Source organism: Pteropus medius, unplaced genomic scaffold, assembly GCF_902729225.1.
Source record: "Pteropus medius unplaced genomic scaffold, Ma_sr-lr_union100, whole genome shotgun sequence".
Lineage (NCBI taxonomy): Eukaryota > Metazoa > Chordata > Mammalia > Chiroptera > Pteropodidae > Pteropus > Pteropus medius.
In genome coordinates, this window is record NW_024344378.1 from 8373243 (window position 1) to 8399142 (window position 25900).

The 25900-nt window shown below is 47.8% G+C and overlaps 1 protein-coding gene and 1 pseudogene across 2 annotated transcripts in view; both read right to left on the reverse strand.

Moving 5' to 3' along the window:
- Nucleotides 1-25900, reverse strand: part of SLC18A2 (solute carrier family 18 member A2) — a 32297-nt gene that overhangs the window by 3970 nt on the left and 2427 nt on the right. For both annotated transcript variants that reach the window (XM_039871087.1, XM_039871086.1), the window contains 12 exons: nucleotides 18269-18327; nucleotides 17915-17998; nucleotides 17531-17623; nucleotides 17063-17152; nucleotides 16933-16976; nucleotides 16801-16861; nucleotides 13899-13994; nucleotides 7405-7483; nucleotides 7182-7233; nucleotides 6457-6520; nucleotides 4693-4812; nucleotides 4417-4550 (listed from right to left, as the gene is read on the reverse strand). In XM_039871087.1, coding sequence (XP_039727021.1) covers nucleotides 4417-4550; nucleotides 4693-4812; nucleotides 6457-6520; nucleotides 7182-7233; nucleotides 7405-7483; nucleotides 13899-13994; nucleotides 16801-16861; nucleotides 16933-16976; nucleotides 17063-17152; nucleotides 17531-17623; nucleotides 17915-17998; nucleotides 18269-18327 — 976 coding nt within the window. The remainder of the gene's footprint in view (nucleotides 1-4416; nucleotides 4551-4692; nucleotides 4813-6456; nucleotides 6521-7181; nucleotides 7234-7404; nucleotides 7484-13898; nucleotides 13995-16800; nucleotides 16862-16932; nucleotides 16977-17062; nucleotides 17153-17530; nucleotides 17624-17914; nucleotides 17999-18268; nucleotides 18328-25900) is intronic.
- LOC120610135 (uncharacterized) lies at nucleotides 16461-16576 on the reverse strand (annotated as a pseudogene).

Consider the following 25900-nt stretch of genomic DNA (forward strand, 5'->3'; position numbering starts at 1 on the left):
TAACTCTCATTTTTTATTACGCTTCTTTCCAAGTGAATTGATATGTATTTAATAAAGAGCTCAATTTCTAAAAGTAATGGAGGCAACAGACATCGTATACCAGGACCGCTCACCCCAGGTGGATGTGTCCTTACTCCACAAAGAGCTCAAGGTCTCATCTCCCTAGATTAATGATCCTCAAAGAAACGTGCCCAAGAATCACTTGGGGCGGGGGGCAGATTAAAAGTGAAATTCCATGTCCCCACCCTCACATGTCCCCACCCTCAGTGAGCTCTGAGAAACACTGCCCAGTCACATGACATCACCTGGGATTAGTGCAGTCGGGGCTGACAACAGCCGAGTGGGCACAGTACATATGACAGCGCCTTAGGGTCCTATACCAGCAACTGAGTTACCGCACCATGAGAGGAATGACAGGCCCCACAGGTGGACGCTCGCTGTGGGTGACGCACTCAAGAGAAGCAATATGCAGGAGACGGGGCTTGAGCTGAACTTTGAATGCTGGAAAGGACTTGCAGTGAGGGAATGAGCACGCCAAGGACTATTCACCAAACGGGACATTAAGTAAAACAGGGACACTAAATAAGCCCCCCTGCCACCACAGAGATCCAGACTGCAGACCCTGGCTGCCAGGCAGGGGGCCTGGACTCTGAGCCCACAGATAGTGAGGCGGCCTTAGAATAGATGGTCATCGTTCTGCCATATTCACGGTTGCCTTCTGCTTCTCAGTTCATCTATGATTCTACCTGACTGCGTATATGTCGCCTTAAGGACCCCTGCAACCTAGCACTGGGCACGAAACGTGGACTCAAACTGCAAGGGAAGTTCAGTCAAACGGATTATCTGACATCACACAGATGTAAATGGTCAGAATTTATCAACTCAGCCAAACCACATTCGTTACACAGGTAAAGAAGCTTTCTTCATTGAAATGGTGTTCCATGGCTGTTAAAAACTAGCTGACTGGCTTCTGAACCTCTTTTGAAAGCTGTATTGTAAAATAATTTTACATTGAAAACAACTTATACATGATTAAGCCAGATGGCATGCAATATTCCGGAAGTGCCATGAAGAGAGAGGGGCGAACAGGGTCAAGTGGGTAAGTCAAGTGCTCGGGAGACACGTACAGCGTGGCTGTGGGCAGCCTGGTAATCTAAACCAGCACTCCATGCACTCCGTGGGGAGGAAGGTGTGTTTGACTCTCCACTGAAGAGGAAATGAAAGGAGGAAGTTGGCATTGGGATTCAGAGCGAAACCCCATCACTGAGCGTTGAACGCTAGGCCCTGCAAAATGCCTGCTTTCGTATCAGACACAGCAGAGTCAGGATCTCTGGAGTGGTAGAAACACGCTGGACCAAGTACAGCGTAAAAGCAACACAAATATGAAGCTAGGATGCACAGCAGAACAGTAAGAGCATTAAATGTAAGGGTTCCAGGCCTCGAGACTTAGAAAAATACCAGGCCTACGTGCTAGAAAAGGTTTACCTACAATCAATCAATCATGATGGTTTTGCATCCATGGAAATGCCTTGCAAAGAGACACCCGTAACTAGATTATAATATGCAGAGTGTACACAGCCTCCTTAGCTTCTAGCCGCCCATCCTTGCCCGACCCATAGCATGGAGGAAAGAGCTAGAAGGACTTGACAGAATGACCTCAGTGAGCTTGGAGCCACCCAGGAAAAGAAAGCCACAGTCTTCAAACCACGTACCTTCCCGTCTGGGCAACAATTAGAAACTTCAGGAGTAAGGTGTAAGAAATGAGCCCTATCTTTAAAAATAACTCATCCACCCGAAGAACTAAATCCATACCAGAACACAGCAATTCTCAACTGAGTATTCTGAGAGCTACGGACTGCGTCTTGTCTTATAACTGGAATGGTTTTCCTCAAATGACAGTGTTGCTATTTCTTATACTTGAGACTCTTCATGGTTTCTTTTTCCTCCACCTGTATTGACATCTCAACACTAACTATAACAACAACAACCAGAAATCCAATAAACCGAAAGGAAATCTCACTAACTAATTCATGATTGTATGACTTGGGATCTGTGAAAATAGCATTAGACTTTTCAATGTAAAACAGCTTAAGTCCAAACACCACATTATCAGAATGCTGCCTAAGGAAAGAATTATTTGCTAAGGTTTGTTTGCCGAATCCTGGCTCTCACGTTCCCCTGCATTTGGTAACTGCTGGTCCTGAACGCGGACCCCTGTCTGTCCCATTAGGTGCTATGGGTTCCCATTGGGTTTCTCCCCACTCGGCCTGCACAATGAGTAGGCAGCAGCTGTTAGTCACCACCCTCAAACACTGCCATTATGCCCGTCACATGGCACCTGATGTGATGCCTTCAGTGATGGGCTGGCTCATTCCCTCGCTGCAAGTCCTTTTCTCCAGGTTTTAATGATTCATCCTGCTGGGCGCTTATTTGGGTTTCTGACATGTGACAGTGCAAGGGGCTTTCTGGAAGCCTGGCATTCTTGCTTTGCCTTTCAGAACTGTCTCTTCCACCTCCCTGGGCACTTTTCTTTTCCGATGAACCGGAGCGTTGGTTTAAATGTGAAAAGAGAAACGGCACCGAGGCCCGCACTGCGGACGTTTCGCGGCCGGCAGAGCCAGAGCGGGCTGGGCAAGCGTCTCCTCGCCCCACTGCTGCCTGTTCAGACCTCACTCACTTCCTCCAGCACCTCAGATAAGCCATCGTGCTGCTGCGGACAAACGGACGACACAAGAGCCACTAACGTCTGCCACCTCGGCCAAGAAACCCATTCAGCAGTTCTGGGGTCTAGACAGCAAAAGGAAGCTGTCATGTCTTCTCAAAGAGGGATGAAAGGAAGCGGGCCGAGGGGCCACTGGGCTGACAGAGTAAGCCAGAGATGTAGGCAGGAGCGAGAACTGCTTAAGCGCTTACTGTGTGCCAGACATGGGCTAGGCACTCGGTTGGGGTTCTTGCCTTTAATCCCCACAACACCCCTGCGAGGTAGCTGCTCTCACTTTCCCATGTGACGGGCCCGCTCCAGGGCCCCCGCTAACCCTTCACTGTCTCCCAGCAGTCTCCTGGGCGACGAAAGCATTTGTAGGTGTTTAGCCTTATTCAGATTGATATGGTGGCGACAGAATGACAGTTTTCACCTGTTGCACTGAGAATTTTATGACCGTGATTCGGGCAAGGTACTGTGCTGGGGTTGGTCAGACAAAAAGGAAAGGGAACTTAAAGCACCCAGCCGGAAAACAAGTCCCCTAAGAGATGTACGATATGGTGGTTCAGAGCTGGACAGGCATCTAAGCCAGAGGAAGGAGGGGTGGCTTCCATCAGATTATGTCCACAGCAGCTTCTGCGCCTCTTCTATGAGTCAAACGGATTACGAATAATTCAAAATTACCTAGTTAAAGCCTATATAATAAAGGGCACGATGCTGGATATATTTTTAAATATGTTGAATGCAAAAAATGCCCCCTTCCCCCAAATAAAGCCTGTATATAACCTAGCTTAGGGTCTATGGATGTCTTTCAATCCACTATTTGGGAAAAATAAAAGGGCAGTTCAAGAAATGTCAAAGCATTCAGACCTATTTCAGTTCAAAAAGAACTTCTGCTATACTCCCAAGGGAATATCACAAGAGAACCTCACATCCATTCATAAACCAAAAATGCCATCTCCCCTCACCTTGTTTCTCTCATTCTTTCTTAATCTAAGGCACTCTTCTTTCAGCTGGATGAATATCTATCACCATTTGATATTTAAAAAACCAGCAACACCACCACCACCAGGTATGAATACTTACCAGAAAATTCAAATTTAGACTTGATAACTCTGAACTTGTTCAGAAGAGGAACAGTTTATCTTGCTTATTGCTTTGATTCTGGCATGAAATCATGAATTTCAAGGTTATACATGATCGCACGTGCCCAAAGGTGTATATGTGATACTTTTCCATAAGGGTCTGTTACCTACGCTAAAACTGCCTCCAGACCCTCATGCAGTAAAGACTGAGACACTATTACTAAAGCCGTAAGGGTTAGGAGAAAAGCAAACAGCACCAAAAACGGCTAATCTTAGGCTTAACACAGGAGGCAAAAAAATATATATATATGTTCAAGATTTTCAAGAACCATAGAAAATTAAACTGAACGATCTCATGTTTATATTTGGTTGACAAAAGAGCTTTCTGACTGCTAATCTATGTACAAAAATAATTTCATTCTTTAAATGTATAAATGTAACACTTGGTATAGTAAAAGAAGTAGCTGCCCTACGTGGTAGCAACTAAAAATGAACTCATGACACCTATGTTTGGAGAGTTCTGCCCCAAAGAACAGAAATACATTTTAGAACCAAGCCATGAAGAAGCTATGCATCCAGGAGCCCACGCTAAAATGATCGAGAAATGCTTCAGTGCATCCTAAAACTTACCATTTTTTCTTCCCTGGCAGGTGGACTTCGAAGAAAAAAGCAGAGAGGAGCAAAAAGAATATCAATTATTCCAATAATTGTCATGAGCCACGGAAATCCAATTGCCTTCACGACAGCCCCGCCAGCAGAAGGCCCTTTCAGGAAACAGAGAATTAGATAAAGTTCTCTGTAAAATGCCTCGTCTGCAGAAAGACGCGAAGGTTTAAATGACGTTCGGTAGGCATTAACTACCGTGCGCCGAAACAAAAGGTCGTTTCGAAAAGCCAGCGTCCTTACCTATTGCATAGCCCATGCAAAATGCCACGTCCGCAATGGCGTACACACTCCCGTAGACAGACACGTGCCGCAGGTCCACCAGGTAGCCCATGATGGGCATCATGGATGAATCCACCATGCCTGCAGACAGTCGGGGAACACGGTCGACAGAAAACTGATGTAAACCAAACACGGGCTGAATGTCAGGACTGTGTCCTCACCTCACAACCCCGCCACCTTCTCCTTTTTGTCACTGCCACCTGCAAGTCTTGAGGCAAACTCCTGACAGCTGAGGCCCGACTGAAGGGAGCTAAGGCTGAGACCAGAACCCAGGCCACCATTTGCCCATTCTCTGCCTTGCCTCACCACTGTCTGGGTGGCCCGTCCTCTGGTGAAGGGCACCCAGTCCTCTGATGACTCACCTGCATCCTTCAGATCCAGCGAGTCGCTGGTCGCTGGCTGTGTGGACCCCTAGCCTGCTTCCTGCTGGTGCTCTCCCGATTCACTAATTTTTAGTCCACTCGCCCCCTGCCCTCAACAAGCGGGCACACCTACATGCCTCGCCCAGCTTCCTCCCCAACCACGCCGTGGCCTCGCACTAGGAGGGAGGATCAGAAGGAACCAGAACATGAGGAAGTCTGAGGGATCATCTGGTCCTACTCAGGAAACTGTACTCGAAAGAGGTTTGCTCATTTGGAAGGGAAAAAAACTAGCACCCCCAAGACCGGGACGAGATCTCTGGTGTCTTGAATTGTGGGGGTCAGGAAGCACAAGGAAAGAGCCCACGTGTTCAGAGTTCTGGGTTCAAATCCCAGGCTGGGCGAGCATGCTCACGCCTGCTCTCTCTGAGCATGAGTTTCCCCACCCAGCAGACAGGGATGGTCAGGACCGGCTAAACCGAGACCGCGTCTGCGCACACACGCGGCAGAGGCCTCGAGTGGCAGTTCCCTCAGCTCCGCCAGTACAGGGGCCAGGAGGACCGACATGTCTTTCACTTGACTAGTTAATTTGCCGATCGCCTAGTATGTGCAAGGCGTGGAACACGGTGAAACGAAATGAGTTGGACGTTAAGCAAAGAGTTGAAAAATGAACTACGGTTGTGACTGATGCTACAAAGCTGCCGTGAGAAGCCATATAAACACCAGGGCACCCGAACCTGGTCCGAGGGGCCAGCAAGGGCTCTGCGGTCTCCTGTACTAGTCGGAGATTAAATTCCTGCCTCTACCCTGCGGTAGACTCCGCATTTACTATTATTGTGATCAATCTTTATGTTATAAAAGAGAAAAAATGTATAGTATTTATTCGAAATATTAACAAGATTTTTCCTTACGTTACAAAGACCTGTATCCTCTGCCCATGAAAATGTCTGCAGCACAACAACACACCAGTCCACTTTTTCAGACTAAACCTCATAAAAAATACACGTGAAGCCTCTGTGCCCCGGCCTCATCTGAAGAAGTCCGTTCGCAGATCTGAGCCCAAAGAGTTGTGAGGGATTTTCTTGTTCGCCCAAGCACAGCACTGGTCTATCAACATGCTTCTGTCAATATCAGCCTTTTAAAAAATCCTAGTTTTCAGGAAACAAATGGCTAGCACATGGAAGCAGGGATCTTTCTGTGGACGATCTATAGGCTGTACTGGGTAGAGATCGGCTGCCCAGAGCCTCCTCTCAAACTTCTAGAAATTTTAGGTGAAATAACTGTGGTCTTCCTGAGTAAGGAACGTCTTTCTTAGTAGTGGGGGAAACAAAAGTTTACATTTAGGCACAAAGTTCTTGTGACTTACCAATTGCGAAACCGACTCCAAAGTTGGGAGCTATGAGTCCATAAATGTTTTTTGCGAAAGGAATCTGTAAGAGGACATAAACACTATACTCTAATAACATGACATCCAACTCTAAATCATCTTGCAAAGTCTTAAACTATGTTTTCTTCAGCCAGGTATGCGTGTTCTATTCTGAAGGAAACGGAGGAGGAGGAAGTTTGGGGAAGAGCTGGACCTCCTCCATCTTTAAAAGTTGAAGCTGAAATGGGTTTCATGACCACCACGAAAAAACCAGTCAACTGCAGGATGTGAAGGACCAGCCTAGCCCACACTCCACTTCTGACAAGGACCCTGAGGCCTCATCTGGAGAAGATGTCGGCCATTGGTAGATGTTTTATTCTAGAAAAACATCTTGCTATCGTTGCAGAGTAGTAGCCCTAAAGTGTTTAAGACGTTACAATGTTTATGATGATAAGGGAAAAATTAAATATAAACTATGTAATAAAACATTCTAAATAACTTCTCACTGACATAAGATAGAAATATATCCCTTGGGAAGTCTTTTCCAAAATTTTTAAAAGGATAAAAATTAGAAGGAAAAAAATTAGAAAAAAAATGGAAGATGTAATAAAACTCAATATCAACAAAATTCAAACTGCTATAAAATATTTCTTGGTAATTCTTGCCTGAAGCAAACGTTTTATTTACAGACTGTTTCCACTTGCTAAATGTCATCTTTTACTCACACATAAAATGCTGATTCCGACAATTATCATCCCCAGAAGAGCACAAAGCCACCTATCAAAAAACAAAAAAGCACCATCAATAAACGGCTGTTCTTTTTTCCCAGTCCAAATTTTCCATGGAAAGCATAACAGTGACTTGTCACAGCCAGGGTAGAAACACAGAATTTTTTTGGAAGAATGGCATTATTCTAACAGAGTGAACATTGTTCTCATTTTATCTTACCTCCCCATCTTGTGTGCGAGGATCCCAAAAATATTGGTTCCAATGAGATAAGAGATGCTGGCTGGCAAGAAAGCAACGCCTGTAAATTTATGAAAAGGACACCTTATCAGGACTGATACCAGTCAAATGTTAGAAAAACTAATAATTGTAGACACCGCAAGGGTGATTAGAGCGGATGAAATGAAGCCCTGTGGCCTGCTAATATCCGGTGGCTGCCGGCTCCAGGCTGGACCCCACACGGCTTAGCCGACCGCGTGAAGCCGCAGACACTCCAGAAATGAAATTCATCTCTCTATCAGCTGCTTCATCGCCCCTCCGTCTCTGCCTGGTGGCGAGCTTTAAATAGGGACCAACACGAGCAGCTCCCGACTACTGGGGCGGGGCACCTGCTGTCCCACGCCCGTGAGCAGTGGTGGCATCTGTGCCTGTCCTCTCCCCTTTGTTATTCTGTACTACAGAAGAAAACAGGCATGAAAAGTATCAGGAAACATTAAGATAAGGCCAAAGGAAAAAAGTTAAAATTGCCCGAAGCTCATCACTCAGATAATCGCCACTGTTATTTTCCCTTGTAAGTTGATGTGCACGTAAATGTCTGTGTGCACAAGATTTTTTGTTTTTCCCAAAAAATGGGATTGTACCTACTGTTCTACATCCTGCTTTTTTCAATCAGCTTTATTAACATCTTTCTATGTCCCAAAAAGTAAATGTCTATGTGGTCATTTTCTGTGGCTAAGTTATATATGACTGAAATTTTCATGTTCAGGTTTTAATGCTCACCCAGGAGAGGGACCTGGCAAGCCCAGGTCACGTGCAAGCTGATGTCCAGCTGCTGGTGGCAGTGCTTGCCTTGACTGTACCCTCTGCTGTAAACAGAAAGGCCAGGCTTGTATGCCAGAGGATCCGTCCACATCAGCTCTCTTGGTCCCCATCCATTTTTAGGGCAAATGGACAATCTCTAAAACATGGCTTTTCAAACTTAGTATTCAAAACTCTAGTGTTTTTCTTAAAATCCAATATCCCAGATTTGATTCTGAACTTTGCCCACAAATGGAGAAAGTTGCTTGGTTGTCAATCATCTGACTGCATATCGGACATGCAGGGGAGAGACCAGGTGGTGAGCAGGTGCCCACTGCGCTCAGTGCACAGGGCCCGGGGGTCTTTCCTTCTCAGGCAGCTCACCAACACACATCTTGCCTCTTCCAGGATACACCAGACTCTTGCTGTGCCTCCAGAAGCTAATGCAAACCACTGAACCTCCAGAAAGGTGGAGGAACATTAAGTCCCAGCACAGACGGGACTTCAAAATGATGGGTTCTAGGAGCACTTAGCAAAAGACATCATGGGTCACCCAGGCAGCTCACAAGATTGTTCTGCTTTGACTTTAAATTTTACGGTCTTTCTCCGGAAAGGATGGGAGAAGCTTGAGGGCAGACCAGCCTCCCTTTGCACAATGGTTTGGGAAGAGCTCATGAAGACCCTGGACAGACAGGAGGGGATGAGCGGCTGGGGCCTCGGGGGAAGGGCTGCACCCCCTCTTGGCACTGCGTCCTCACCTCAGGGGAACAGTCCTCGTGCTGTGTCACCTGGGGTGCCCTTCTCACCAGAGACCACATGAGGTGAAGTGTCTGCCCTCATGTTGGACATGATGCCAACATGAGGGCAGACAAACGGGTACAGAAAAGCGATTCTCTTAAACCCAAGTCCATCCCTGAGGTGGATGGACAAACGGGTACAGAAAAGCGATTCTCTTAAACCCAAGTCCATCCCTGAGGTGAGGAGGGGCTGTCTCACTGGGAGCAGTGTGAACATGTGGCCTGGGTGATAAGCCCCATCAGAGGCTCCCCTGACAAAATCTAGGTGGCCAGTGGCCTGCTGATTAGTCCAGATGGCCCAGGGCCTCTGACCGACTGTAAAGACTTTATAAAGAAAGCTTCAGGCTGTGTCTGGGGAGGAAGAGGACAACGCAGCTTAAGTACCCTGCACAGGGCAGAGACACATTCGATTAGGGTAATAAGTCAGTGAAGCACAAACTTCAGAAACATCAGCAAAGCATCTCAGCCCTGGAGTGCTGCAAAGCCACACAGGGGTGCCACTCACGGCCACCGACCGCCAAACAGAGGGCACCCCCTGAAAACACCTGGAAGCCCAAACCAGCACAGCACCCAAGAGACAGGAAATCGGGAAGAACGGCTTCCGGTACCAGACACAGACACGGAGTGTCTCCTCATCTTTGGCAAACCCACTATTCTCTAACTCAGGGTCAGCAAAGGTCCCTCCACCAGCAAAGTGGGGCGCTCCCTTTCGGAGCTTCGAGAGTCTGGGTTTCTTTCCTCTGTTGTCCCCACTGCCAAGAAGTTCGGAGCTAAATTTTCTGTCAAAGAATCAGCCTCAGTTGAGCTCCGAGAATCTCTCCTCCATCACTGAATGACTTTTGTTGCCTGGGGCTTATTTTTGCTTTGTTGTGTGACATAATTCACACGTTTTTTAGTAGTTTTTAGTATATTCACAGGGTTGTACAACCACCACCACTATTTAATTCCAAAATGCATTCCTCATCCCAAAAAGAAACCTCACACCCATTAGTAGTCCCTCCCCATCTGCCAGCACCCCCTCCAGCCATCTGAGGCTTTTTAATGAAGGATTATTTGATGAAAGAACACAGCGATTCAATGCGCCACCCAGAAGGAGTGGTGCTCAGGCCGGGCCGACTACAGGAAGAGTGGGGACAAGTCTGAAGTAGGAGGTAGCGTCTGGCAAGACACCGTTTCTGAGGGCCAAGTGCCTGAGAGAAATTAAGGTCCCCCAAGGAAAGCTGGGGGCACGGAAAATGTCGACTTAATTCAGAATCAAGAGTCTCCATCTGAAGATATCAGTGTGTAAGTTGAAAAAAACCGGAAAAATAAATCTCGCGGAAAAACTATAAATTCTTAAAGGAAAGGGTATGTGTGCAGAGACTAGCCTTCCAGACGGTAAACAGTATTCTAAAGCTACAGTATATAAATAGGAAACTGTTGACACAAGAATTCAAGCAGACAAATGGAACAGAAGCGGCCATCCAGAAGCGGACCCAAGAACACACAGTCATTCTGAACATCAGAGAGACGAGAGAAATCAGACAGACTAACTAGGACTTTGGCCCTGGGACAACTGACTGGCCATAGGACACACAGGAAACAGTCACACCAGATCCCTATCGCACGCCCTGTGACAAAATTAATTCCATGTAAATCCAAGATCTAAAAACACGTCATAAATTTATTAGAGGAAAACATGGGTGAAAAATAATCGTGGCACGGGAAAGGCCATTTTGCACTTGACTTGAAACGACAAGGGCATCAAGAGGAAGATTGCTAAATCTGACTAATGGTAGTCTGAACGTCTGTGAGCCAAAAAAAACCACCATCGATAAAGTCAAAAGACATACCACAAACCAAGGTCGAAGTGTGTGAAACATCTAATAAAGGATAAATATCTTAATCTATAAAGAACACCTAAAATCATTAAGAAAAGGACAAATAACTCGGGAGGAAAAATGGGCAAAGTATATTAATAAGAAATTCGCAGCAGAGGAAATAGATGTGGCTCAAATAAATCAAAATGGTAAATCGCACGCTCCACTGGGAAAGACTGATCGTGCCTGTGTTTGTGCAGTGCTACTAGATATCAAACACCTGCTTCACTTTCAGGAATCTGCCCTACAGATGATATCCTTCTAGACATGAACAGGAATACGTGTAAAGGGTGTCTCGTTGCAGTATGGTTTCAAACAAAAAATACTGGAACTAACTCAAACGTTCAACAACGGGGACTGGTTAAAAATTTATGCTATAACCTGAAAATAGAATAATATGCTATCATTAAAATGAATTATGGGCTTCCAGTTAAAGAGGGCCCATTTAATCTATAGGTTTTCCTCCATTCCCACTCCAAATTCCATGTAAATCTACTAAAAGAGTACGAGAAAACTATAGACCCTCCTTTTTATGCCCAAAGACCGACGAAAAGAGAGAGGAGAAAAAGCAGTAAGTGGAAAGAGCCAGCAAAGAAGCCGCAGTGAGGGGCACCGTGGAGAACACTGGAACCTTCCGCCTGCACACAGAACAGCGAACGAGGGGCAAAAGCTTTTCCGACTCAGAACGTAGAAAGTTCAGAAACAGAAGGCTCCAGGTGCCAAGAAGGTAAGGCTGAGGGCTGAAGCGGTCCACGAGAAAGAGGGCTGAAAGGCTTTTTAAGAGTCGTTCCCGCCCCCACCCGCTCAATCGCTCACCCTGATGGGAGACAGTTTCTTTAGAGAAACTGAACTGAAAAGGCTTGAGGTCCCCTTGGCAGCCTGGAGAGAGGGGATAATACAAAAGGCTGAAATGGAAAAGGCGTGGAAGGCACCCCACAACACAGTAAGAGGGTGTTATTTCGACAACCCCCACGCCCCAGCCACACAAACGCATACAAAACACGCAAACTAAATATAAAGGGGCTCTTCAAATTTAAGGTATAATGATACTGATGATAACAATGCAACAGTTTCAAAGATGAAGAAATCAATGGAAGTAATAAAAGCAAAGTAAGAAATGAAAAGGATAAAATGTAGAGGTCCAACATCCAACCAACCGGAGAAAACGGAGAAGGGGGAAGGATTAAAGAAATATAAGAAGCTTCCCAGAACCCAAAGCAGGGTGTCCCAAGGGAACAGGCTGACTCAGCAAGTGCCCAGCACAGTGGAGGAAGAGGCCCAGCTGCAAATCGCCACCACGGATGCTCACAACCTGCAGAGGGAGAGAACGTCCTTTGAGCTCCTATAGAGGGTGGGGAGTGCGAATGACGCTGGCCTCCTCGACGGCACCCCTGGAGGCTAGAAGACAATAAGACGGTGACCTCGAAATTCTGAAGGAAAATGATTTCCAACCAAAAGTTACATACCCGAACAGACTAAATCAACCAAACGTGAGATGAGAATAAATGTTTGCAGGTACACAAGATCTCAGAGAACTTGACCCACCATGCACCGTCTCTCCAGAAGCTGCCAGAGGACGTGTTGCATCATAATGAGGGAGGAAAACTAGAGAGAGGAATACGGAAGGATACAGGAAACGAGAGAGGCAAAGAAGATGCCCAGATACTGGAAGAGGAAAGTCCCAGGACGACCTAGACAACAAGGTAAGACTGGAACAGGAGGACAGAGTGACCTGTCCACAAACGAGCAGAGACACAGAGAGGTTAGGTCAGCTGATGCACTTGGCCGCATTTAGAGGGCATTTGATCTCTGCCGGCAAGTTTGGAGGATAGTCATAAACGATACCACGCAGAAAACAGAAAATAGAAAGACACGGTAATTACCAACTCCAGGACAAACGAAAGTGTGTGGAAAGAAATAACCACAGCTCATCTTTGAACAATGTTTACAGTCGCAATAATGTCAAGACTGAATGCCAATCTGGTCAACTGTGATATGACTGTTTCAGGGGAACAGAAGGTGAGAAGATGTGAGTTGGCTGCTTGATATTTTCAGGTGGTCTAATAACGGCATCCATTCTCACCTTCTCTCTTAGGAAGCTGGTGGACAACTGGAAAATTAAAAAATAGGAGCGTACGCATATTAGAGACATGAAAGAAATCAGCAGAAGAACAACTGAAAGAGGGGAAGGTGATCGAAGGCGAAGGAAGGTCGGAGATGGGCAGGCGCGGAGCCACGGCTGCTGCTTTCCTCGTTAAAACTCTTCTACTGCTGCTTAACTGGAAAAGTATGTACATCTCTAACTTTGCCAAAAATTAAAATTTCATCAACTTTGGAAAGTAAATCCACCCATTCTGACTCTGAAACGCTGCAAAAAACAAGAGGTCGTGCAGTGATGTAAACCGTTAAGATTCCACTTTGGTTGGGTTTTTAAGCATTTCTCAAGACGCGGCGATAAATGTGTGTCTTTTCCCATCTGGGAAAAGACACACAGAACTGTTAACAGTGCACGTCGCACAGGACAGGGCTGGGAGACGGGAAAGGTGAACGTGAGATCTTCTTCGGTCTGTATACTTTGATTTTTTGTATAGAAAGCCTATGTTACTTTTTAAATTACTTTTTTTTATAGTAAGCCTATGTTACTTTTTAAATTACTTTTTTTTATAGTAAGCCTATGTTACTTTTTAAATTAAAAATACTTTCAAAACTTCATCCTCTTTAAAACTAATTTTCACATAAAATTTATTTCTGCTCAAGTATATTTAATATAACTAGTCCAGTTCAGAAACATGGGGACATGACGAATGCATTCTTCTCTCCTTTCTAACCAGGGCGGATGCCTCTGTATGAATTCTGCATCGATCAAGAATGATTCGGAAAATGGGGCCGAAACAGACCCTAAAGCTCACTGCTATCCTAAGCACTGACCCCATTAGGTGTCTAACAGTATCATCCTGGTACCTGCAGCTGGGTAGAGCTGCAATGATGAGACCCGCCCCAGAGACAAAAGTTCCAGAATCAGAAGAGCCTGCCCCAGCCTTACCCAGCTGCCACTTGCGGGAACACATGGTCTCCATCATCCAGATGGGCAGGGCCGGCTCCAGCATGGCGATCCCCATGTTTGCAAAGCAGATGCACCCTTTAAGGGAGCGAGAGGGTTAGTGTGCATCCGTCGGGGGTCTCGAGTGTCCCCTTCTGTTTCCAAACACAGTGAAACCCTATGTGCCCACAGCCAGAACCATCAGCCTAGATACCCAGAACTTCTACTTTTGTAAGAAAAAGCTAAATACAGATCAAGAGGACAGTGAGAAGGATTTGGTTTTTATAGTTATTATTATTATTAATAATAATTGTTATTATTATTATATTATGAATTTTAACAAGTAGAATCTCAGAGTCATAAAGGTTAAGACCGAAGGGAGCCTTAGGGATCATCTGGTGTACCCGTCCCGATTTATTAACGAAGAAAGGGAGTTCCAATTTATTAATGAAGTAACTTGCTGGAGGCCACCCAGCAGCAGAGGGCACTTCCAGACCACACACAGACTGGGGTGCCCAAGGCTCCTGCACCTAAGTTTTACTGTGCAGTGAACGCTGATATCTCTGGTGATGCCCTGGGATACCCCCGGAATCCAGCGCCTTCAGTATGGATGTGCTGTTGCAGGATGTTTTTTTAAAATCAACTACGTATATAGGGCATCACTCTGTTAACCAGAGCCCATTGTAAATGAGGAACAGTCTGGAAAAGGACACACAGGACTGTTCCATCGTTCCAGGAGCTTCCTGTGCTGTGCCCTCTAATTTGCTAAATTCTCGATTCGAAGAAGCTTGTGCAATCATGATTAAGGTGCTCATGCAATGAAGAAAGATTTTTTCATTTTCTGTGACATTTAAAGGTGGAACACAAAAATGATGCTGAAATGACTGGACTCCCCTCACCCACCCGTTCTGTTTTCTTGGATTCTGTATTTGTCTCTTTCACATACATTAATTCTAGGGCCAAACTAACTGCCAGCATTGTTCACGTCTCCCTTGTGCCCCAGAGCCCATGCCGTGAACCCCTCCTAGCTCTGACACACCAAACCATGTTCCTCTGCCCTAAATCCACTCGGGCAGCTGCCAGGCAACCAGGACAGCCCCCAGGCCTACGGGCTGCCAGGATTAAACCAGTCATCACTGAGCTGTTTACCCGCCCTGCCTTGCACTTCCCATGGGCACTCCAGCAAAGGCTGGACTAGGCCTCCCCCTGCCCCTTTCTGCCTGCTGACCACAGCTGCTGCTTCCCCACGTGGCCCTGAGTAACATGGAGTGCCCTCTTTACTTGGGAAATGTAAGTAATAAGATCTTTCAATGGTATTGACCTCTCCCTGTCATCACTCCATGCATTAAAATCCCACTGGTACAAATGAGACATCGCCTGGCCCCCAATACACCCAGTCGAGACTGCCTGGACCTGCTGACAGCCAGACATTCGGTGCTAGGTGGCTCTCTGTATCTCCCTCCACGCAAAACAGTGAGGGTCAAAGACAGACAGAGGCAGGAGGGGCCCAGGCTGCATAGGCTGCCCAGATGTCTGCCCCATGGTGCAGGGTGTCCCATCTCTGGGCCGCCATCTCTCACCACACAGCTCCTCATCCCAGCCTGGGACGGCCAGGCCCCAGGAGCATCTGGGATCGGGAATGCTCCCCGCATGTTGTCAGGGGCACAGGGAGGTTCCCTTATATGAAGAAGTCACCGCATCAGGACTACAGTCCTTTGGCCAGCAGGCATGACATTCAGGACCTCGACCAGGGTTCCACAGGCGCCACCCTGACCAATCCCACAGCACACAACTTAAACAAAACTAGCCTGGGGTTTTGTAAAGGCTGCATTTGCCCGCAGGCTGAGCATGCGCCCAGTTGAACCGGGTCCCCAAGTCCCCCTAGTGTTTACAACCTCTGCTTACATAAGACTAACCCTAACCGGACAGGACTCTAGCTGCATCTGCGGCCACGCTTCCGGCCTGGCCTCTCCTGGCCTGAGCCTCATGGCCTCTGCTGACCACAGTGTCCAGCCCCAGGCAACATTAGGCTGGTCCCTCATTAGGTGGCCCCAGGCCTATACCACTGGGATGGTCTCGGGGGAGGAGTCCCTTGGATGAATGCAGCCACTACCTTCTCTAAGGACCACAGAATCCGGGGCTTCCTTTGGGCCCATCTAGGCCAAGAACCCAAAGAACCCATGACTTTATCCAAAGGGTGTTTTCCAGCCAGGCCTCTCTGCTGCTGCACAGGATGCCCTCTCCTCGGCCCTCTCGGCCTCTGCTGTCAGTGTCAATTCATACACGACAAGGTGAATCAGACCCCAGGTAAGATGCCTGCAGTGAGGCCACGGACTCCTTCCGGAAGTTCAAGACCAAACAGTGATAGCCTTTGGCACAAACACTGTGAGCAAGCTTGGCCCAAACAAACCTCTGTGGCAGGGCATCTCCATGACCCAGACATCTCTGCCCCAAATGAAAACAACACAAGAACTTGGGCGAGTGTCAGAAATTAATGACGGAAACAAACATTTTTTGTGACATATCACCTCTTTGTGCCTTTTAAAAAATTTTTTTTATTATTTATGCCTATAGCACCTGGTCTTCCTACGTGGTCTCCCATCCAAGTACTAACCAGGCCCAACCCTACTTAGCTTCTGAGATCAGACATCGGGCTTGTTCAGGGTGACATGGCCGTAGACCATGGACTATGGCTCCACTGGGGTGTGAACCCAGGACCTTCTGCGTGTAAAGCAGACGTGCTAACCGCTACGCTACGGAACCATGTCCCTCTTTGTGCCTTTTTATGCTCTTCTACAACCCAGTGTTTCCAGCAGCAAAATGAACACTGCCCCTCGCCATCCACCCTGCACCGCTGGGCTGAGAAGAACCAGGGGGGCGTGGGGGCGGGGGGTGGGGTGCCCACCTGCGGCGATGAGGATGTAGGGGTCCCTCAGCAGGGTGGTTAGTGGTGTCCCCTTCTGGCTCTGTCAGGAGAAGACAGGGGTAAGGACGGTCCGCGTGGCCACCGCAGTGCCCTCCCCTCCCTGCTGCTTACCTCTGGCTGCACCCGGGACGGCTGGAGCACAAAGAGCTGAATGGCTACGAGAGAAAAACAGAAGGTGTGGCCCCGAGCACCTGCTGACACAGATGCCAAGGTCACGGCGACGTCACCCGCATGGACTCACCTCCATCCAACAGCACCAGGGCAGCCAGCACCAGGAACGGAGCCGTCTTCCCCACAAACTCGTAGAACACACTCCCAAAGGGGGGGCCCACTGCAAGGAAGAGGAAGAGGGGCGCAGGATGTCGCCCCTACTCTGCTAGGCCAGCCGTCTGTTCCCTGCACTTCTGCCTCTGCTTTGTTTTAAACACTCCTCAAGGTGGCCACCCTCGGTTCTCTTCGGTAGCGTTAAGTTGCCCTGGCAACTTCCTCTGAGTTTTATACATGACACGTGGGCAGGACTCTAAAGGTCACCCTCCAAGTAAAGATCAGAGAGAGACAAGGTGCAGGTTGGGAAGGTCCCACCATTTTTCTAAGGGTCCACAAAAAAAGGGGACGGCTGGGGAGTCTGCCGGTGCACGTGTGGGCTCAGGGAGGACCGTCGCTGTCCAGCACCGCGCAGGCTCCAGGTCACCTCCGTGGTGGACCTTACCCAAGACCCCCATGGCCAGGCCTCCCAGGGCGATCCCCATGGCGTTGCCTCTCTCTTCGTCGTCCGTGTACACGCTGGCAAGCATGCCCATTCCTGCGCGGGTAAAGACATGGGTGACAGCCAAGCTCTGGAGGAATAGTCCGTGACCTGCCATCCCTCCCCAGACTAAGTGAACTCGTCCCTGACCGTCAGATTAATGAAAATATACGACCAAGCAGAATCCAACAAGGAGGCGAGTACCTTGCTGAGAACTCATCACCAATCTTCACCACCTACGTTATCCGGCTCATTACGGAGGGGCCGGCCAGTCGGGGCGATGCTGGTGGCACCTCCTACAGACGGAAGCCCCCGGACACTGACTTACTCACACAGTTCTGCACCTACCAGCTACAGAGGAGCAGGAGGAGCCGATGCCTTGTAGGGACCTGGCGATCAGCAGGAAGGCGTAGCTGCTGGAGAAGGCGAACACTGCCAAGAGAGTAGGCCAGGTCCCGCGTCACCACGGGCCAGTGGACGCTGAGACCGGACGCCGCAAACAACAGCGTTCTGAAGCCCCCCCTTAACCCAATGCCATATTTCCGTGTTAACCACATCATGCTTGTGCCCCACGAAGACCCTATCCACTCCCTTGCTGGGTTCTGCCACTCCTCCTCTGCCCCCCAGCTTTCCGATCCCCAGTTCGTGGCCGTCACATCCCATCCCATGAACGTACTCGAAAGGCAAACGTCGGACACTTACTAATCGTTGAGATAAACATGACGCAGAATCCCGCAAACATTGGAATTGGATACCCGATTCTGCAAAACAAAACCGTGAGGAAAATCCGGTGGCCGCCTCGTGTTTTTCTAAGGCTTTTTACTGAGTCTCTCCTGCTTGCCCTTTGGGATCAGGCAGATAAGTGTTTGGTCAACTGTTTCAAAAATTCATATGGTTGGTTCTTTCTACGTGACCTTTTCGTGTTTGACCTTCTTAGAATGTGAATACATTTATGCACTGCCACTCTGAACGGAAATCTCTCTGGGATAAATTGTTAACACAGTCCTAGCAAGTGACCTGGACTACGTCCAAAATATGTGGCCCCTGTTTCTGTATGTGGCCCGTTTCTGTTATTTTTATTATTTCTTTAATTATAGTCTTTGCTAGAGCTTTGCTGAAAGGACAACTGCAATCAAATGATTCTAGTAAAAGGTCATCAGGTGACTCGGCTGCAACCACACCCCATCCAAGAGGCATTAGGCAGCAAGATGATTTTTCGAATCCGTCTTCATGTGGACCCTGCTGAGGCCAGCGTGGAAAGACAGGCCTTGTTTTCTGTGCAAAAATCCCACAGACCATCATCTGTACAGGGCTCTTCCACCAGGAGGACAGGCATGGGGGATGACCTTGGCTTTCTGTATCTCACCCCGGGCTGGACATCTGGCCCTGCCACTTAATCCTAGCAAGCCTCCGGTCAGAGAGCCTCCCACTGCCCACCTCTCGGCACCGGGACAAGTGTAAAATGAGACATGGATGTAACACTGTTGCCGTGAGACCTGGAACGCAGAAGGTACTTTGGAAATTTCCTTTCCTCCCTCATTCTGTTCCTTCTTTCCTCTTAGCTTCTGCCTATTAAGCAGACAGCTCGGTCCCTGCCACGTGGAAGGGGCAGGAGGGCGAAGGCGGCTTCCTGGTCTCCCTGCCCCAACCGGGGAGCCACCGCTGGCTGAGTCACCGCTCTCTGGGAAGTCTGCATCAACTGGAAGAGCCCTGAGCATTTCCAGGCCCCGTGTCCCTCTGGCCTTGGTTCCTCCGGATCCTGGAGGGGAACCAAGTGAGCACCAAAACCCTGAGCTCTTCTATCCCAGGCTTGAATGAAAAATCAAAATGACAACACCTTCATTTCATAGTTACGCCCAATTCTCCAAGCATTTGGGCCAGTCAGCCGACCACCTCCCCATTTCACAGATAAGGAAACTGAGGCAAAAGTGACTTGTCACACATCCTAAGGCTAATTTCAACAGGAGCCATTCCATCCAGTCTAGGACTTTTCCTTGCAAACCCTACCACCTCCTCCGGCAGCCAAAAGGAACACATGGCTTTAAATACAGCCTTTCCAGTCATTCTCCTGGTCATACTCCTTTTTCTTTTTAACTGCTTCCTGTGCATTCGGAAACCACAGAGTATCTCAAAATGATGACAGATTCCCAGACAGCCCCTCTCCCACACACCCGCACAGATTCCCCTACTGTGACCTGAGATGAACTTGTAACGCATCAAGCAGGGCTCAAGGTCACCCAGGAGAGATACTGGGGCTCTGAGCTGCCATTTAGGTGGCCATGAAATGGCAGCTTTTCTTATCTCAACTAGTCCAGAGCTGACTGCCCTGTGCTCTTTATTCACATGGGCGAAAGAAACCCAGTCACAACACCAGGTCCTACACAGCACTGCTGGATGATGAATAAGGAAACTTCCAGGAGGCTCAGAGAGGAGAACCTGCAGGCAGTTTCTTTTTCTCAGCAACTACTGCACGTCTAGGGGAATAACAGACATATGGCAATACCTGTAGCTGCCCTGCAATAAACTGAGGCCCCTTACCCCTTTCCATCTGCTCCCTGGAAAACCACACAGGTGTCAAAGCGGCAGGAATACCAGTGATACTTAGGCCCGGTCTGGAGCCTGGCCCCTGGCCCAGAGCACCTGGCAGGACACAGCTGGGTGGACCCCTTCTAACCAGAAGGCCCCAGCGCTTCCTGAGACTGTTGGTTGGGGACTAGCGGGCAGTGTCACCTGTGATCCTCACAGCAGTCCCGTGAGGTAGCTGGCGTTATTCCTATTTTTCAGATAACCATGTTGAGGCTCAGGGAATTTAAGTAACTTACCCCAAATTCAGGGCAGGGAGCACACCTGCAGTGTCTAAGGTGTGCCAGGTCCTGCTGGCACACACTTCGGTCACAGGAGCACAGGTTTGCATGGGTTGAGTGGAACGGGAGGTCCGCAGTTTCATTTAAAACAAGCGGCTCCATACCAACGGGGCTCTGTGCTCATGGAGGATTCCTTTTACCCAGGCCAGGTGCTGTTTCCTTTAAAAACACCACAGCTATTGTTTTTTGTTTGTTTGTTTGTTTGTCTGTTTGAATTTCTTCGGGATTTTAATAAAGTATGGGATAACCAAACGGCAAATTTGGAAAGACACTCCAAAGCTGGCCAGTGCAAACCCTCCTCTTGGATGAGAAAGCGAGGTTCAGAGACGGAGTAGCTCCCCCAGCCACAGAGCAAGCCAGCCAAGCGCCCGGGTACCACGGGGCTCACGCCGCTTCCTGCTCAGTACCAGGCAGGCACGTGTGCATCTCCGACACCAGCAAAGCCGCCGACAGGCCTGGCCCGTGGAAGGTGCTGGGCAGGCTCTTCCCCTGGCGCTTGGCCTGAACGCAAAGGCAGCAACTCCGGAACTTCCACCTTCGCCCTCGTCTGGCCCCCTGAGCACCCGCCTCAGGAAGAGGTCACCTCAGGCCCCAGGACCACTGCGGGATGGGCAGATCTCCAGCGCCCTTTCCCCTGCCCCACGATGTTTCCTAAATGGACGGAATCTCAACTGCCATTAGTCATAAACATCTGAGTCAGCCTCTTGTCTCAAGTCACTGTCATCTCAATTAAAGTAGTGCTGAGCAGAGCCAGACCTGATGTGGCAAACGTTCGACCCGATATCCCATTATCATCCCCGGTGAGTCATCCCAGCCCACGGTCATTCCCCACAGAGCATCGGGGAGCCATCAAGCCAATGGCAATAACACGAAAAACCACAGACTGAATCCCTAGAAAAAAAGGCAAAGCAGTGAAAGTTATGGTCCTTGCACATGCCTACAGATCAGTGGAGAAACCTCATGTCCCTAAATCATCGCTGACAATCAACGCTTTTTCTCTAACTGTACTAACTAGTTTATCTCTGCCACAGAGAATACGTGAGCTCCATTCTCAGGCTTACTGAGGTCTTGGCTCCCTCTGTCATGGTAAGTGTCAAAAACAAAGACACAGAACAGGATACAAACTATCGCCAGAAGAGATAAGAGATGACGTCTCCCTTTTCAATGATCCCAACACGCTTCTAAAAGGTAAGTGAACGTCAGGAAATGGGAGGGTATTTTAAATTTGTAGGATACGCTAGAAAGTTCATTGTCAATCATTTTGCAAACAAAACCAGGGGTAGCCTGTGGGTCTGTCTTTTTCAGCTATTAGATGTGCAGGGCGTTTCGTGAGCCCTGGATTCCTTACTCTCCCGGGCGTGCCCCGTCACCTGACACACAGCTCACATGGGGGCTCTGCCCCCATGAAGAATGTCCAGTGCATGGCCAGCTTCTCCTGATTTCAGAGGCAAAGTCTCCGTCACACCATCCTACCAATGCTGGGGACAGAACAGCTGGTTTTCCTGTCTACCGCAAAGCTGAAAAGGTCACTGCTTATTCCTACAGAGCCCACTTCAGACCAACTGGCTGAAGCTGGAGAAAGAAAAAAAAAAAAATAACCACAGTAGATTTCGTAGCGATTTCATGCCCTGTGGCTTCCTCCTTGTCATTCGGATGTTAGCTACGATTTGTGAGGAAAAATAACTGGCTTTCAAATATACTAGGTAACTATGGAAATAAATTAAGCCACTGTCACTGGCTTGATAGAAAGCAGACCACTGAGACAAAGAGCTGAAGAAGAAAGCCACGGAACTGCCCCGGCACACGGAGTTAACCCTTTCCCTAGTCGCCCATTCTGTTCGGAATGTCTTTTGGTTCTAAAGATGCAACTACATAAGCCTCGGGCTAAGCGAGTGAAGACCACGATGCCACGTCCTTAACTGGACTTGTGGACAGAGACATGTAAAGGTGTTTTCATGTTGTGTGCCTGCCTGGAACATTCCTTTTATGCGTGTGAATGTCTAAAATGCACTTGCTGGGCCAAACGATAACAGATGTTGCTAGTATGATTCCTTCTCTACCCCCTTTTACACACGATGCAATCAAAAAATGAATAAACTGGAATGATAAAGTAAGTCGTGCGAGCCTCAAAGACAGAAGTCAAGGCAACCAAGGCACCCGCAGGCTTTGGAGTGTTACTGGATAAGTGATCACCACACGTGCCAAAAACCAAAGGTCCTTTGCTCCCTATCCGGTCACGTATTTTTGAAAAATACAGTACTGGAAGAGTAAGTGAAAGAGGAATTACTTGTACCATATAAGTGGCCAGATGAACGCTTACATGCTTTCCAAGAACCGTAATTTTTTACTTTCAGGAACTGGCATTTAAAACAACAGACTGGAAGCCTGCTTCTTGACTCACTCACCCACGAAAACTAATCACGAGGCAACATCATGACCATGAACGTGGGGTTCTGGGTTTTAAAATGGGAGATCAGGTTGTCACCTGCGTTCAGTGATATGAGGTATCTCATTACAGAGAGGGTCCCACTTACATTAACAGGCTTTGCAAACCTGTGGCTCCAAGCAGCCTGTCTGTAGGTGGCTCCCCCCACATCCTTGGGGATGCGGGAGGCCTTCCTTTTCCCCACTGTCAGAAGTACTGCAGAGATGCTGGGAAGCTGGACCAGCTCACATCAGGGGCTGGAAACATCATTTTTAGGGCTAAGGAGGTGAGGAAGGGTCCTTGTCCCAAAAACTGGGCTGATTTTTTCTAAACTCCCTGCCCATGAATTAAAAACAACAACAACTCACCGTTTGGGCTTTTACTAGTTCAACCTGGTACAACCAGAGTAGATGAAAGGCAGACTGATGTTGACCTGCATTATTGATTTTTAGTAGGCAAACATACGAACTATATAACAGTAAGCAGGTGGAAAGAACAGAAACGGAAGAAGACATCCAGACAGTGTCTTAACGCTGCCACGGGCAAATGCCGTCTACCCCCCAAAACAACAAACTCTTTTGCCTATAAAATCCTAGGACTGACCCAAAAGCCTTTGCTAAAATCCCTTCAAGCTACGATGCTCCATGTTCTTAACTACTCTTTGATCAGAAACATATTAACCAACTATTGTTAAATGCTCTTTGAAACACACTTATTTATAACACTGAAAACATGAGTTATGGGTAAGGTTTTCAACCACTCTTTGATCAAAAACAGATTAACCGACTGTCAAATGCTTTTTTAAACACACTTGTTTACGACACTGGAAACGTGAATCACACATCTTGCTGGTAACTGAGGATGCGACTGGCACAAATTACATCAAAGACAACTTGCAAGAGCTGAGAAGGGAAGACCTATAAAGGAAACTAACGTATTTATCACTTGTCTGGGCAGAGCCATGGCGTGTCCAGAAATGCTGCAAAGTCCCCAGGTTTACGTCCACCGGGCTTGGAAAATAACAGATAAATTACAAATCATGGTCATTTGGGGAGGGACAGAGTTCACCGGATTGTTCTATGTCAATATTAAAAACTATTTACATTTCCACATTACAAGGCAGCACTAAAAGATGAAGTAGATTTTATTTTTTAATTTGCTGGGTAGCTGGGGGGATCACTGAGGGTTTAAAATTTTGCTCTAGATAAACACGAAAGTGGATTACCCGCCATAAGAATAAACTAAATTTCACAGGTCACAAACCAAAGTTAGGTTTCTCTTAGAAGGCAATTTTTTTTCAGAGCCTTAAATATGAGCCTTGGTGGCTGCAATGTCAAAGCTTTTGGAGTATTTAATAGAGGAAAAGTCTAATTCGGTACAAACAAGCTTCTTCCTCGTGGAATAAACAACGCGTTAAAAACAAGAATGGGATTTTTTAAACGCTTTTCATTTGTCATTTGCATTTGGAAGATTGGAATACTCACATCACTTCAGCTGAGTTTCGAAGCATTACATTATACAGCTACTAACATCCACGCCCAAGTGGCTGGCAAGGCACTATTATAATAATGTCCTCAATTTTCCCATATAGCATTTGAGCTGTTTGCTTTCTCAGAATACAAAACCCTGAGCTATTCTCTGTAATTACACCAGATGCAGTTTAAGAAGTGTTCTTATTCCTGAAACAAGAAATAAAACCACCCTGCAACTACTGAGGACTATTGGGTTTTCCTCCTAAAGAGCAGAGAAGCCCCCGAATGCCACCTTGCTAATGGTGCTCCCTGGTGGGCTCACAGTCAGGCTGCTATCGCTGGGTTAATTTGCTTAGTGTGTTTTATGTGGCAGCTTCATAACATTGCTCCACACACACTGGATGGATGGACGTGGGTTAGGACTGCTCAGACTGACTCGATGGCACTACTCAATCCAGAAAAACAAATTACAAAAGTTTGAAATGTACTTCCGTCCGACTGGTCACGTCGGTACGTTACTAGCAACCTCCAGATGTCTGAGGGCAGCTCGTGCTGCAAGAAGACAGATCTCTGTACGCTCTCGAGCCCCTGCCACCCCGCCTCTTCCCGCCAGGCCTCATCTCTCTGATTCCCACCACCCAGAGCCGGCCCCACTTCGAGAACCAGGCTTGGTTTAAAGCTCTGGCGTTGCCATCTTGAAATGCTTAATATTTGAACAAAGGGCCCTGCTGGTCCTGCCCTCTCCCCTCCCTAGGCCAAAGCCTGGGTGCAGGGCAGACCCACTTACAACGGGGGTTGGCTCGCTGACTTTTAAACTTGGCTTTGGAACGTCTAGTGCCTTCCAAGCAGCCCCGCAACAAAACTCCACTCATTTCCAGGCTGGCACCCAGGCTCGCCACCCGGTCCCCTTCCTGCCCTGCTCAGTTCACTCCGCTCTCCTCCTGTGCTCTTTATTATTATTTTTTTAATTTTTACTTTTCAATTCCAGTTGACATTCAATATTATTTTACATGTTTCCGGTGAACAGCGCAGCGGTTAGACATTTGTGTAATTCACCGCGTTCCTGTGTTCCCTCTTCCATCTCTAGGCTTTGTCTCTGCTTGTGCTTCTCGGCCTGGTTCACAGGTCGGACTCTGGGCACTGCCTCTTCTGCCGGTGTCTGCATTTCTCATTTGGGGCTACACTGCTTACCTGCTCCCTCTCCTTGCAGCTACTGCCCCCTCCCCTCTACTGCAAGGTTCGTCCTATGCTTTGAGCCTCCAAGTACCAGGCAGAGCTGAGCTACCTCGGCTGTAGAAGAACAAATACTCACCAGAAGGCCACCGACAATAGAGATGTGAACAATAATTCAAAATAATAGGGGTCCAACAAAATCCAGAACATCCACGTTGACATAAAGCTAGTTTAGCTTAGTTAGGCATTATTAGCTCGTTTTAATTACCCAGAAAACAGCCTCAATCCTCTTCCCTGTGTGCACGTGGACACAGCTCAGTAACTGGCAGGGGAAGACCTGTTACACTGCCCGTGACCTTGGTGCCAGCTCAGACTTTCATCTCCATAACAGGATGACTGA